The sequence below is a fragment of the Stegodyphus dumicola genome, chromosome X1 (assembly GCF_044657685.1).
Source record: "Stegodyphus dumicola isolate Sdum_Otavi_A_Nest chromosome X1, ASM4465768v1".
Taxonomy (NCBI): domain Eukaryota; kingdom Metazoa; phylum Arthropoda; class Arachnida; order Araneae; family Eresidae; genus Stegodyphus; species Stegodyphus dumicola.
Window position 1 is genome coordinate 205,808,751 of NC_140780.1, and position 15,587 is coordinate 205,824,337.

At 33.1% G+C, this 15,587-nt stretch overlaps 1 protein-coding gene across 3 annotated transcripts in view; it reads right to left on the reverse strand.

The window, feature by feature from the left end:
- Positions 1–15,587, reverse strand: part of Tomosyn (syntaxin-binding protein tomosyn) — a 275,347-nt gene that overhangs the window by 236,646 nt on the left and 23,114 nt on the right. For all 3 annotated transcript variants that reach the window (XR_015038723.1, XM_085808289.1, XM_085808288.1), the window contains exon 2: positions 10,268–10,365. Coding sequence is in view for 2 of the 3 variants with exons in the window: in XM_085808289.1 (XP_085664415.1) it covers positions 10,268–10,365 (98 nt within the window). In the remaining variant the exon portion in view is untranslated. The remainder of the gene's footprint in view (positions 1–10,267; positions 10,366–15,587) is intronic.

Genomic DNA, 15,587 nt, shown 5'->3' on the forward strand with positions numbered 1-15,587 from the left:
TGATAAAGAGAAGTTTGCTTTTTATTTAGCGGAGGAAGTATGGAGGAAAAATTCGCAGAAAAAATCTTTCAATAATTTTATTGAATGAATTAGAAAAGTGTATCCGCCACGTAATCAAGATTCTGAAGAAGATTAGGTAAGTTAGTATTTTTAATTATTTGAGGATATTATTTTTATGCATTGTTCTAAATGTAAGGTGGAAAGGAATTTGGTATTATTGGGAAAATTGTTATTAGCAATGATTTAGTTTAAAGTAATTAGGATTGTAAGGTAATTTTTATTAATTTAATGTATGTGCTCATTTATATTTTAAGTAGTGTTTTTGAATTTAATTATATTTTAATGAAATGATAGTTATTTTGTGAATTTTATGTTTGTAGGAATTTGGTATACGTTTTAGTTGAAGTAAACGTGCATGGAAATAATTTAAATATCTGACACTAAGCATTTGTAATGGTTGCGGTATGAATTCGTTGGTGACGTTTATAATATAATAGATGATTTAGAGGTAAAAGTTTCTGGATATTTTATATGTGGAAATGTTCATATTTGGAAAGGGTAAATACTTTTTCGCGATCAGGTAATTTCATATATGTTCTTTTTACCGGGTTTAAAGATTGAGAAAATTGTCATGTATTTTCGTGAAATTTTTCTAATTTATGAGAAAAAAGCAGTGTACATGGATATAGTGAAGAGTGTGCGCAATGCCATTTTTGTGCAATTCTGGGATGTTTTTTTAAGTAAAAATAAGTCGGCGTGTACATGGTTTATGTGTATGTGTTATTTTGAAAAACGCGTAAGGAGTATGGTATTGTGCACTTTTTCCCAATTTTGCAGTGAATATTTGTCATGATTAAGCAGTTTTGTTAGATAAAATTTCTAGCATAAGTGTAATTCGGCTAGTAGATTGTTGGAAGAAGTGTTCAGTAGATAAAAAGAAAACAAACATGTCTTTACTTCGTGAAGACAAAATGGCGGCGGGGGAAAAAAATAGAGGGTTGCTGTAGGAGAGTTGGTCGCCAAATTTTCGGCAAAAAATCGCCAAGTTACCATAATCTAAACATAAACTGGGCAATTCTGCCCTTTAGCAGCGAAATTGTTTCTAAGTGCTTATTAGCTAAAATGGCTGATCTTTGGAATATGGTAACAGGTAGTTTGGCGACATTTTGGAGGCGATAAACCTTGGACTTTGGGAAAAATGTGAGAAGTACTCAGTTCCGATTACGCATTATTTTGTGTGAGGGAAATGAGTGATCATGAGATATGTCATGTGACATTAATGGACGAATCACTGTTCTTTAATCGGAAAAGGGGGTAAATTTGTAAAAATATCTGCTGTACAGCATTAGTTTCATTCTATGTTCTGTGAAACAGTGTTGTTTAATATTTGGATCCCATGGCCCGATATAAAGTAAATCCGCGATTTTTATTGCGTTTATGTGTAATTGAAAAGAATTGCTTAATTGCGGATAAGTATGAATGTCCAACATGTGGGCATGAAATGAGATTGTGTGAAAGGAAGGATATTACGGATAAGTTTGAATGGCGGTGCAAGAAATCTGGTGAAAATGGACATTTTGTGATCCGCCATGCACTCAAGATTCTGTAGAAGATTAGCTAAGTTAGTATTTTTAATTATTTGAGAATATTATTTTTATGCATTGTTCTGAATGTAAGGAGTAAATAAATTAATATGGTATTATTTGAAAATTGTTATTAGCAATGATTTAGTTTAAAGTAATTAGGATTGTAAGCTAATTTTTATTAATTTAATGTATGTGCTTATTTATATTTTAAGTAGTGTTTTTTTAATTTAATTATATTTTAATTTAATGATCGTGATTTTGAGAGTTATATGTTTATAGTATTTTGGAATACGTTTGAGTAGAAGTAAATCTGCACGGAAAGAATTTAAGTATTTTGACACTAAGTATTTGGAACCATTTTTAATGTTTGCGTTAGAAATTGGTAGGTAAGGTTTATAATAGATAATTTAGAGGGAAAAGTTTTTGGATATTTTATTTATTTTATACGTGCAAATGTTCATCCTTGGAAAGGGTGCATACTTTTTCGCGATCAGGTAATTTCATATATGTCCTTTCTACCGAATTTCAAGATTCACAAAATTTTCATGCATTTTCGTGAAATTTTTCTAATTTATGAGAAAAAAGCAGTGTACATGGATATAGTGAAGAGCGTGCGTAATGCCATTTTTGTGCAATTCTGGGATGTTTTTTTAAATAAAAATAAGTCGACGTGTACATGGTTTAATTATATTTTAATTAAATGATAGTTATTTTGTGAATTATATGTTTGTAGCAATTTGGTATACGTTTCAGTGGAAGTAAACGTGCATGGAAATAATTTAAATATTTGACACTAAGTATTTGTAACCATTTTTAATGTTTTGTTATGAATTCGTTGGTGACGTTTGTAATAGATAATTTAGAGGTAAAAGTTTCTGGATATTTTATATGTGGAAATGTTCATATTTGGAAAGGGTAAATACTTTTTCGCGATCAGGTAATTTCATATATGTTCTTTTTACCGGGTTTAAAGATTGAGAAAATTGTCATGTATTTTCGTGAAATTTTTCTAATTTATGAGAAAAAAGCAGTGTACATGGATATAGTGAAGAGTGTGCGCAATGCCATTTTTGTGCAATTCTGGGATGTTTTTTTAAGTAAAAATAAGTCGATGTGTACATGGTTACTGTGTATATGCGATTTTGTAAAACGCGGCAAGGAGTTTGCGATTCTGCACTTTTTCCCAATTTTGCAGTTAATATTTGTCATGATTAAGCAGTTTTGTTCCATAAAATTTCTAGCATAAATGTAATTCGGCTAGTAGATTGTTGGAAAAAGTGTTGAGTAAATAAAAAGAAAAGAAATATGTCTTTACTTCGTGAAGACAAAATGGCGGCGAAAAACAAAAACAGAGGGTTGCTATAGCAGAGTTGGTCGCCAAATTTTCGCCAAAAAATCGCCAAGTTACCATAATCCAAAGATCAACCGCTATATCACGATCGGAATTTTCCGGAAAATGTCACATGATATATCTCATGATCTCTCATTTCTCTGAGACAAAATAATCTGTGATTCGAACTGTGTACTTCTCACATTATTGTTAAAGTCCTACCTTAGTAAATTTTATCGCCTTACCAAAATGACGCCAAACTACCTGTTACCATATTCCAAAGATTAGCCGAAAATTCTTCAGGGCTCAAACGGTTCGCGAAATGCTAGTACATGCAAAGAAAAAGTTTTTTACCATGAGTCAAATGCCGTAAAAATTGCTCAATGATTTAGTTTCAAATAAAAAACATATATAATAGATATCAGAGGAATCTATTTAAGTACTTATTACTGAAAATGATTAGAAATTTTCTATGACACATTTCTATTAATTTAGGGCATTTCTATTAATTTAAGGCACATTTCTATTAATTTTACTGCATTCTTTTCTGGGATTTATACATGCCTTCATCTGCAAAATCATTCCCCCCCCCATATTTGAATGTAAATATTTATTTTGCTACGCATTATTTTGCATTAACACGACCACCTTGGCGCAATCTGACAAATTTTTACAAATAAAAAGGAAAAAGTTACTTATCGGGTGCAAAGATGTTGATTTTCGCGCTTTTTTAAGAAGTATTCCCAAAATGTCGCTATTTATCCTAAATCGGTAAACATTATCAACATATGAAAATATACTTTAGCAATTTAAAATAAAAATTTTAATTACTGAATAAAGATTATGTGATACATTAAGAAATAAAACTCATACATTCTTTTCCAAAATCTTTCTGCGCTTTTTTTTTTTTTTTTTTAATTTTATTTTTTCGCTATTATTCCCTTGAAGTACAAGGCGATCTTAACAGTTTTCGCTTAAAAAAATTACATAATTGCGAAGACCTCGGCAGCATTGGCTATCTAGGAAGCGCATTTCCTCATTGTTCCCTTCAGAAAACTCTCAGCAAAATTCTGTACTTCTGCAGAAATTTTATCGCCGTTTCTCCCACTGCTGGCAAATTCCACAAGCTCATATTGTAAAACTAAGTGTAAGGCAAAAAATATCGCAACTTGTTTATAAAAACCGTTGGCACTTGGAATACAGCAAAAATGAACGCCTACAAAAATGGCGGTGTTGCTTGTCTGAAGGATTGTTATGAACATTTTTTCCAGAAGAATAGTCATGCGCATGACTGTCAGAACTTGGCGCATTCTGCAAATTTGGCGACTTCTACTAAGGTAATACATAAGTACCCTTATTTAACTCTGTACAGAATGTTTTAAAATGTATTATGACACTTATTCTCATCATGCTTTACACTAAAAAATATTGAGCAAAGGTTCTCTTATACAATACATCAACCCAAGGAGGGCAAATCAAAATCAAATCCTGAAATATTTTTCACTTACATTACCTGGTAAATGACCCTGAAAGCTACACTGACAGCTATAGGTACAGGATTATTAATGTTTTCACTTGTTTCTTCAATCACTGATTCCAGCTTATGCTGTCATTCGAGAAGGCTGCTTTTTGTCTCGCTTGCTGCCTCCCGCTCGGATTTTCGTTTGCACCGCTTCTTCCTTGTGGATGACTCAACGCACACCTATGTTTATACGACTGGGGGATCACACCTGCCGTTCTACGTTTGGATTACAGCTGCTGTGACTGTTTACCGGCAAGTATAACTCGTTAGATCTCTTTCTTGCTTTTGTAAGTAAAAGGATTCTGGTTCTTTTAATAGCTTACAGCTTATTTTAGCTCTCTCATTTTCCTATATGCGTATGACATATAGGGATGTCAGATCTTCTGTTCAGCCAGGTTCTGCGTTTGCGCATACAGCGAACATGAACACCTCTACTACGTCACCTGATACTTCCACCAACAATTCCACAATTATGACTTCTGAACCGCAACTGATTCATGTATTGAGTAATAAAATTACTCTATCTAATGATGCCACTTCAACCAGATAAGCTGTCACTGATATAGAAAATGCTCTGAATGAAACGCCTTCTGAACGTCCAACTGAGATTACAAACGAACTTCATCTTTTATTTGCAAAAGCAATTAATCAACTTCGTGAACAAGAAAATGCAGAAGCTGCTCAAACTATCAACGAGCTTAAAACTAACAATGATCAATTTCAGAAACAAATTCAAGACTTAAAACAATTCTGAGAATCCGCACAAAATAAAGGAGCTTTTTCTAAACAAAAAAAAAAAAAAAAAAAAAAAAAAAAAAAAAAGACATCATAAACGATCTACCGACTCTTCAGATAGTGAAAATGAAGACAGTAATTTGAAAATTAAAAATAAATTTCAACACTTGGAATCAAACGATGATACCATGCAACTTGAAGAATCTGTGGATAATGTGGAACCAGCTACAAGTCAGCAATGTACAAGTGCTTCTACATGCACAATAAATGAAAAGAAACTATCAAAGAACAAACAATCAACAGAGAGACAATTTCGTAATAGCAATAAAGTCCTACCCATTATAGTGGATAACGTGACTAAAGCTGGCGAGTTTCTTGCTAATTTAAGCAAACAAACTGGCAAAAAGATTATGGGAACACTTAAAGTTGAAAAATTACATATTGAGCTCCCTGATATTGATACTCACCGATACGTCCGAAAATTAATTGAAAAAAACTAAACTAAAAGCTCACACTTTCCAACTCTCCCAGATGAAAAAGTGCTCTAAGTCGTTATCCGAGGTTTACCAACTACGATGAACACTAAATATATCGTCCAAGAATTAAATGACCAAGGATTTAAAGTTAGCTATATAACCTTAATGCGTAATAAAAAAGAAAATAAACTGCCGCTCTTTTTAATTCACATTCCAAAAACAGACTCTGCCACGAAAATCTTTGAACTAAAACACATCGGACATATGAATATTTCGGCTAATACTTGAAACGGAAGCCCGGCCCACCCCAGTGCTACCGCTGTCAGCAATTTTTTCATAGTTTCTTCATTCGCTTCTGTGTACTAAAGACTGGGTTTGCATACGTTGTGGACATAATCATGAACCCAAAAATTGTCCTGTTGACAAGAATAAAGCTGCAACGTGTTATCACTGCAAAGGGCCACATCTGGCAAATTTCTCTCAGTGTCCAGCAAGACCTCAACAAAATAGATCACAATTTACTCCCAGCCAACCTCCTATCAGAATCCCATGGAATCTGCATAAAGAACATTTCCCTCCTCTCAACACAAATCCAGAAAACAATCAAAATGCGCCCATCGCTGAACCCCAAGATGCAAATAATTCGCTCTCAGAAATTTTCAATCTTGGATCTATAAAAACTATATGGACTACAATAACCGAAGGCTTAAAAGAAATGAAAAATCAAAAACCTGCTATTGACAAAATCAGCATCATAGTTAACATCATTAATAAAGTCTGCAGTTATATTTAATATGCCTAAAAACGTCAATGTGAGCAGCTTTAAAATTATTTCCTGGAATGCAAATGGCTTAAATAACAAAAAGAATGAATAGGGTGACCTTATTCTTGAATTAAAACCGGATGTTCTGTTAATACAAGAGACTCACTTACAACCTGCAAACAAAGTACTTTATGCAAATTATGCTATTTTCAGATCTGATAGAACTACAGGGCGAAGAGGTGGAATTATTACTTTCGTTAAAAGGAGTATACAGCATAATCTTAAATAAAACCAATCTACTTCTTTTGAGAATAATTCTATTGAAATTGAATTTAACAAGTTGATAATCTCCAATATTTATATTCCATCGAATCATAGACCAATCATGGCTGAAACTGAACATCTTTTGGACTCTAATTATCCCTCTCTTGTAGGTGGTGATTTTAATGCAAAACATCAATGTTGGAATCCTGGTGCAATCAATAGAAAAGGTACTGAAATTTTCAATTTGATCCAAGATAAAAATTATGTTATATATGCTCCTGATGAACCAACACATTTTGGTTATCATAGCTCCTCCATCATTGACTTTTTTCTTTCAAATAACCTCATATACAATAGTCAAACTTCCGTTATTCCTGCTTTATCTTCTGATCATAATCCTCTTGCTTGAAATTAATATTAACTGCTTCCTTCCTGCATTAGGTCGCAGCATTGGAATTACCAATTGAAATAAATATTCTCAAATTCTGACTGAAACTATACCAGGAAATCCTTGCATTAGCAGTAAAGAAGCCTTAGACACGGAAATTCAAAATTTTACCAACAGTGTTGAACAAGCTTTAAGTTCTGCTAGCAATAAATTTATCAGTAAGCATCATTTTCTTCCTCTTCCGAATAACATCAGGCAAAATATTAAATATAAAAATCGCATCCGGAAATTATGGCAATCTACTAGAGACCCAAGAATTAAAGCTCACCTAAACGCTCTTCAAAGGACCATTAAAAAAGATATCAGGGAATTTAAATCTCAACGGTGGAGCAACTTCTTAAACACTCTCGCTACTGAAGACAATTCCCTCTATGACATTGCTCGTAAATTCAAAAAGCCTTTCAAGCAGATTCCTCCACTTCATGGTTGCAATGGACTTGTTTATTCCGATGAAGATAAAGCCAATACTTTCGCTGACAATCTTGAAGATACCTTATAAGGTATTTCTCCCACTTTCCTAGCGTCCTTCGTGGTGTAGTGGTTCTGCACACTGAGCCGGTATTTCAGAGGTCCATGGTTCGATTCCCGGCGAAGGCGTTTGCTAATTTTTCCTCTTGCTAGCCTCTAAAAAAATCCTAATGACTCTACAAGTGGCGCCCGAACTAAAAGAGTTGTGGATGATGATTCTCCTTACCCAGGATTTGGCGACTAGGTCCCCTAAAACCCTAGTCGCCCTTTAAAAAGGGGAGTATATAAGGTATTTCTCCCACTTTCCTAGCGTCCTTCGTGGTGTAGTGGTTCTGCACACTGAGCCGGTATTTCAGAGGTCCGTGGTTCGATTCCCGGCGAAGGCGTTTGCTAATTTTTCCTCTTGCTAGCCTCTAAAAAAAATCCTAATGACTCTACAACCTTTACTCCCAATGTTCCCCATATGATAATGATCATATCACTAAAGTAAATAGCACAGTATCTTCTTTCCTTAATAGCCCTGGACCACTTAACTTCCCCTTTCTCGCTTCTCCGAGAATTGTTGCGGATTTTTATTAGCTCTTTAAAAACTAAAAAAGCTGCTGGATGTGATGGCATTTCTTCCAAAGCACTCAAGCATCTTCCAATTAATGCAATTACGTGCTTAACTAAAATAATTAACTCAGTTATCAAGCTCTCTTACTTCCCAAAAGCATGGAAACATGCAGTTGTTGTTGTCTTCCTTAAGCCTCATCAAAGTTCTACTTTTTCTCAAAATTATCGGCCTATCAGTTTACTTAGTCAAATTTCTAAAATTGCTGAAAAAATTATTCTGTTTTATATTAACCGAATCATGCCTCCTAGCTCTTATACTCCTGATGAACAATTTGGATTCAGGCATCTGCACAGCACCAATCATCAGCTTCACCGCGTTATCAATCACGTTCTGATGGATTCAATTGCACATTTCCTATCGGCGCAATTTTCTTGGATAGTGCCAAAGCCTTTGACAGAGCGTGGCACCAAGGACTTATATTCAAACTAATTCAGCTCAATTTTCCGAACCACTTTATTCGACTTATTGCCTCTTACCTCAGAAATCGCACTTTCGTTGTCAAAATTGGAAACACCCTCTCAACTACAAGAAATATTACTGCAGGTGTCCCTCAAGGCACCGTTTTCTCTCCTTTTCTTTACAATATTTATACTCAAGACATTCCAAAAGAATCTCATATTACTATTGCCTTATTTGCCGACGATACCGCTATCCTAACTCAAGCTTCAACCATCAATACTGTACAAATTTTTCTACAAAACTATTTGGAGCTTCTTGAAAACTGGATGACGCTGTGGAGAATCGCCGTTAACACTGACAAAACCAAAGCCATTATTTTCAGAAAAGGACAAAAAACTTCCGCCTAATCCAATCTTCTTTGACGACGATATTCAGTGGACGGATCAAGTGAAGTATCTCGGAGTCACACTTGACAAAAAACTCACTTTTCGACAACATTTACACGAAACTGCCAGGAAATTCAATATCTCAATAGCTACTATGCGTCCTCTCTTCGGCAGACATAGCAATCTGACTATCAACAATAAACTTGTTTTATACAAGTCCATCCATAGACCTACTTTACTTTACGCCAGTCCGCTATGGGGATACGCGGCTAAAACCCACATAAAAAAGATCCAAGTTATTCACAATAGAACTCTTCATGAAATTATTAATGCACCCTGGTTTATCCCAAATTCATATATTCACAGAGATCTTCAAATTCATACTATACAAAATTATATAAAAAAAACTTGCAACAAATTTTTTCCTTTCTGTACTATTACATCCAAACAGTTGTATCAGTTCTTTGCGATGTTCACCTTTTTCTACAGAAAAACACAAATATCCTACGGATATCCTAAGAATATCCTACGGATATTCTTACCTAGCATTTTGTTAATTATTTGAAGTACTTACTACCTTACTGATCCAACTTTTTTTCACATTGCTTGTCTATTTTCATTCATTACATCTTTCTTCGCCCACTGATGGCGGCTAAGTGAAATATCCCATTCTACCATCTCGATTCTTCTTATCATCCTTTTGTTGTTCCAGACATTCTTTTATCTGATGCAGATCACTCTCTTTCCATTCGACACAAGTCAAGTCAAGTGTTTCTTCGAAATCTGTTTCAGCTGAAGCAGTCTTTAACCCAACATGTGTACTTACAGCTTAAATAAACGTGTTTACTATATAATAACTAGAATGTCTCTGTTTCTATAAACTTAAAAAAAATTATAATCATTACAATACTTTAAAATTAAGATTAATCTTCTGGGCTAATCTGAAGCATCCTTTGCCTAGCAAACTGCAGATATATTTATTTTGACATGATTTCAGAAATTCTCTTCATACTGTTTTATCTGCAATGTTAATAAAGATGAGCAGTTAATAAAGACATGAAGTACACTATTAAAGCTGTAGATTAATGACCACAGTATCAGTTAAGAGTGCCCCAAGATACATAGAATGTGGCAGATAAGAGAGTAAAGTATATATTATGTAAATTAAATAAAACTATTTTGCACTATTGGAAATCTGAATGAATCACTTCACATAACAAAGGATTTTAAAATTATTTTCAGTGCAAGAGAGAATAAAAACATGTAAAGGATACAATCTGAGTGAACCATTTTTTGTAGCTAATGCCAAGATACGCTGAACAGGGTCAAATGCTATGGCAGTTGGTTGAAATGGAAAACCATGACGAATAGTCTGCAACGAGAAAAAAAATTAAATAAATATTAATAATTCATTAATATATGCAAAATATTAGTAAGTATTTACAAAAGAAAAATATATGTATGGTTTGAATCATGAAGATATGACAGATTTAAAAACAATGTTATAAAGGAACAGGACAAAGAAGACAGAAATGCCGTTAGAAAAAGAGAAAGATTTCCGTGCAGTTTCTATACAGAAATATTCACATCCTAACAATTATGGTTTCTATCGCAATAAAATCAGTCTTATAGCTTAACATGAACTTTGCATGATATGATACAACCCGAAACATCAATATGGTGGACTTCACAGATAAAGTAGTGTTTCAATTCCTGAATACAGCAGATTCAGACAACATACGTACATTTGGACTTAATTTGGACTCGTACATTTTGGACTTAATGTACACCTACTAAAAGAAGTCTGGACCTATATAGCTGAAAGACTGAGTTGGTCATTCAATGACTCTAAACTGCATAATCAAACTGTTCGAAAAGATTATATGAAGATTAATGCACATTCTTACAGTAGTAAGCTGCATCCACAATGACAGTATGGTTGTTTTGATGAAACTGGTAAGGCTTAGTGATATACGCTGATGGAAAACGAAATTCCAACTCCAAGAAGAAATGAATATCAGTCTGACGTAAAAATTCGCTGTGAAGATGTGTGGAATAACGACGAGAGTGCTCTTGCTGTCACAGTAAATGGATCCCTAGACCATAACTCCTGGTGTAGGTCTAATACGTCTGCGGCGCAAACACCTTGATTTCAAACATTCACCTAGCCTCCTATTAACTAACATATGGCCACCACTAGCCCTAAATTTGTGATGACATTTTGGAGCCAATAAAAGCTCGAATGTCTGCTGCAGATGTAGAGCAACGCGCCATACGGCGGTCTTTCGAGTGGTGGCACGCGTGCGGTCGGACCAAAGCCTTCGATACAGTACATTCCCGTGACCTCTGCTGCTAACAAGCATACACTGTAAATACATCCCTGCCAAGTCTTTCTAGAATATGGTGGAAAAAAAACATCTTTTCTTAGCCCACGTTTAAACTCAGTAAGCAAATGATAATGCCTTCTTTATCTCCTTAAAGACATTCTTGACTCAAATCTCGCTCACAGAGCCCAATCCAGAAGATACGTAAAGTTTACACCACTTGCTTAAAGTAAACGTGATTTTCATGTTCATTGAGGTGCTACTAGAGCTACTAGAGAGTCTCGTGCGAAATTTGGGGAAAAAAAAAAAAAAAAAGTCATTTCTTCAGATATGCAAACATACCTCCGAAATTTCGTTTATCTAGCACAACTTCTCGGCGTTAGGATTTAATTTTCCATCAGTGTATAATGAGGATATATAACATGGTAATTGATGATTTTTTCATATAACATTTTTTTTCCCGTCCAGTTGCACTAGTTGAGTGTCACTCTAATACCCGAAGTTTTGTTTGTAAACAAATCTTGAAAGGCTAAAATGAGATTAGTCATACAGTATTAACATATTCAGATTACCTAAAGATCACATGGTGAACACACACCTTAAGATCACATGGAATTTGCCACACTGATGTCGCTATGCTGTAACGAGGAATACTATGTAAATCTTTCATGGATAAGTTAGTAAGTGTTAATTATGATGAAATAGTAAGTGTTAATTATGATGAAAACTTCCTATTTCATATGATTTTTAAGATGTGAATATGCTTCAATAATTAAAATGGAAGAAAAACACAGTAATGTCAGATCTAAAACTAAGGCAAAAAAGCAGACTTGGCACGGCGCAGATTACAGATTTCGAAGGCAAACAGAAATACGTCGAATAATAAAAACAAACAAACAAAAAAAAAATTGCATATTTGTGAGGCACACACCCCAAAAAAAGTTTGTGACTTTTTTTCGCCCCTCCTGAAGAAGAGAGAACTGTGTCTGATCGTCCTCAAAACCGATAAAAATTTATTCAAAATCTACAACAAACTAATGTTGCCTTTTTGCCTACATTTAATGCTTCAGTAAGCTGCACTCAGTTCCACCTCCCATTCGTAAACAATGTTCAAACACATTTTTGTCCGTTTCTATAGCACTATTATGAAATCTCAGATAATCATATCCTGCCTTATACATATAAATATGTAACTTTTAATTTTTCGGATTCATTACTTATTTATCAAAGATCAATCCTACTGTCTTATGCAAATTATCTACTTAAACGAGCTTTAGAGCAGTGGTCTCGAAGTGGCGGTCCGCATGATTCCCTCAAAGCAATTTTACGCGGCCCACAAAAGCATTTCAATTATGTATTTGTTAAAAGTACGGTATTGCAAGGATTTCATGATTTTAATTATCTGAAGTCCAAGTTTATATTATTTTCAATCTCATTAAATTCTAACATGAACAACGAAACACAAAATCTAGACAAATGGAGCTAATTAATTTACAATGAGATATAAATCTTATTCAAAGATTTGAAAATACAGATTTTATAAATAACTGAGTATATTTTATTCGAAACAAAATATACTCAGTTATAATTTGTTCATTAAGAATATTCATTTTGTTTGAAAATAAATTTATATGGGAACATTTTTTTTCCACAGTTGAAAATTAATACAAAAAAGAATCCGATTGACCGATGAGCATCTAACAATTTGTGATGAAAATAATTTTACAATACAAATAAGCTACAATTTTAATTACAATCTAGTCAAGCTGTAGTAAAAAACAAATTTATAATTATTTACATACAAACATATGTATTTTTATATAAGCTTCGAAGAAAAATTTAATACATAGGAGAAAGCTACTAGGCTGTCATTACTTATTCTCAAGTTTTGTCCTGTTTGGAAGGTTTTCTCTGAAAACTTATAAAAGTTTCCAAAATTTGTTTTACGTTTAAATTGAAGTAAGTTATTTAATTATTAGTTAAACATTTTAGAATTATCTAAAGTAAATATCGGCCTGAAAATAAAACATTTAGCTCTGTATATATTTAAATTACAAAGCATATATACATATAAAAAAAATCTCGCAGGAACCAAACTTCAGATTTTGGATAGAAAATAAAGTTAAATTATTTTTTGTCTGTATATTATTATTGTTTATGTATGTTGTAATAAATATGTAATAAGAAAATATAAAATTTATTTAATTTTTTTTTATTTTGTTCATAAAAATTGTTCATTTTCTAAAAAAAAAAAAAAAAAAAAAAAAATATCTGGCCCGTTTGCTGTTTTTAAATTGAGCTTTTGGCTCACACGCAGTTTGGACTTGAGACCACTGCTCTAGACTACTAAAAATACGCAAATAACAATTAAACTGAATATTTACTGAGAAATAAACACACAATATGCTTGCTTAACACATTGAGCCCGGCACCGGCACTGGAAATTTCGTTTGGCTGACAGTATTAAAGTTAAAACAATAAATAAAGTCTCAATGAAACGTGATCAAATGTAGTTTTAATGAAATTTATTGAAACATTCTAAAGAAAAATACGGCTTAGCTTTACACATATTACAATACGTAACAACTTTTTTAGTAACGTTTTTGGCTATCTTGCATCCAAATAGTTTTGAATTGTCATCATAACATTTTGAACAATACCCTCGGACTTTATGTGCGTCTCCTTCCTTTCTGTATAATTTATGAATAATTTATATCGGCAACATTGCACTGCTTGATCGCTCGCTGTCGGCTGAACGGAAATGACAGCAAATTCGGCGACGGGCTCAACGTGTTAAACTGATATGACCGCAGCAAAAACACATCTGAAGATTAAAAAATGTATTAAGGAAAATACGAAAATAATACTTTTATAAGGATACAGGTAAAATGAGAAGATGTTCATTTGAAACTGCAATGCCAGGAGAGGAAAGTTATGAAATGAAACAAAAATAAGAATAAGAAATATGCAGAACTAACGCATATTTTCCTGCAGAATAATAAATGACAACACTTACCTTGAAAAATGAAAAAAATTATGAAGCTTCATGTAATACTTTAGAAACTTTTTCTAAATATATAAACGACTTAACAATTTTTCGTTAACTTTCAGAAAATAATTAGAATTTTACATTGAAAAATGTGTTTTCCCCATTTCATGTACAGAGCTTTTATGCATTTATGCTTCGGAAATGCTTTTTGATGTATTAACTTCTGTTTATAATAAATTGCATGAGGAAAAAATAACCATTTGATTGCATCATACCATTAAAAACAAACAGTTCAGTAAACATAACGGAGGTGGAAAAATTAAAAAATAATACTTCGGAAAAGCCTTATAGTTACTCGCTGCAATCGTTAAATCTCAAAAGTGTTGAATAAATCTCCCTAAAATTCTTCTGTTAGGTTGAAATGATGGTGAGAAATACTGATCAAAAGAGTTTACTGATATATTAAATTATTTTCTCTTATTCCTACAGACTTTATTTAATTTACAGACAAAATGAATTTTGTCTGTAAATAATTACTTTTATTTAATTTACAGACAAGATGGATTTTGTCTGTAAATAATTACTTTTATTTAATTTACAGACAAAATGGATTTTATTTGTAAATAATTACTTTTATTTAATTTACAGACAAAATGGAATTGTTTTATGCTTTATTTGCATGGATTCTTTATATTCTTAGTGCATGATACTGAATAGTGAATGATTAGTGCATGATACTGAATAGTGAATGAATTAATATAGAAAGAAATTGGTAGGATATGTTAAAAACTTATTCTCTCAGGATTTAGACAAATACATATTTTAAGAAAAATGAATCAACATTTGTTTACTTAAGAAAAAAGTTAACCGAATTACGCATGCGCATAATACGTTTACGCATGCGCGTTTAATGTATAACGGACGGTATAAGCTAAGCTAAAATTATCAAATTATCTATTTCAGTTAATGTTGCAGATTGCGTTGTTCCTACCTCTTCTAATTGGAACCGGCTTATTATTTTTGAGGACTGTTAGAGCAATTTTATAAAAGTAAGCTTGAACTTTCGATTATGTCAAAAAGAATTTCCGATTCTAGAGCTGCCAAAGGATCTACAAAGCGAAAGCATGTTTCAATGTCAATCAAACAAAAAGTGGAATTGCTGCAAAAAATGGATAAAAGCATATCTTTTGTTTCTCTAACCATTCCGAAATCTGTTTATCAATTTCACGCTGCTCTGCGGGGGGGGGGGACATCGCGGCGCGCAATGAACTGGAAGTTGAT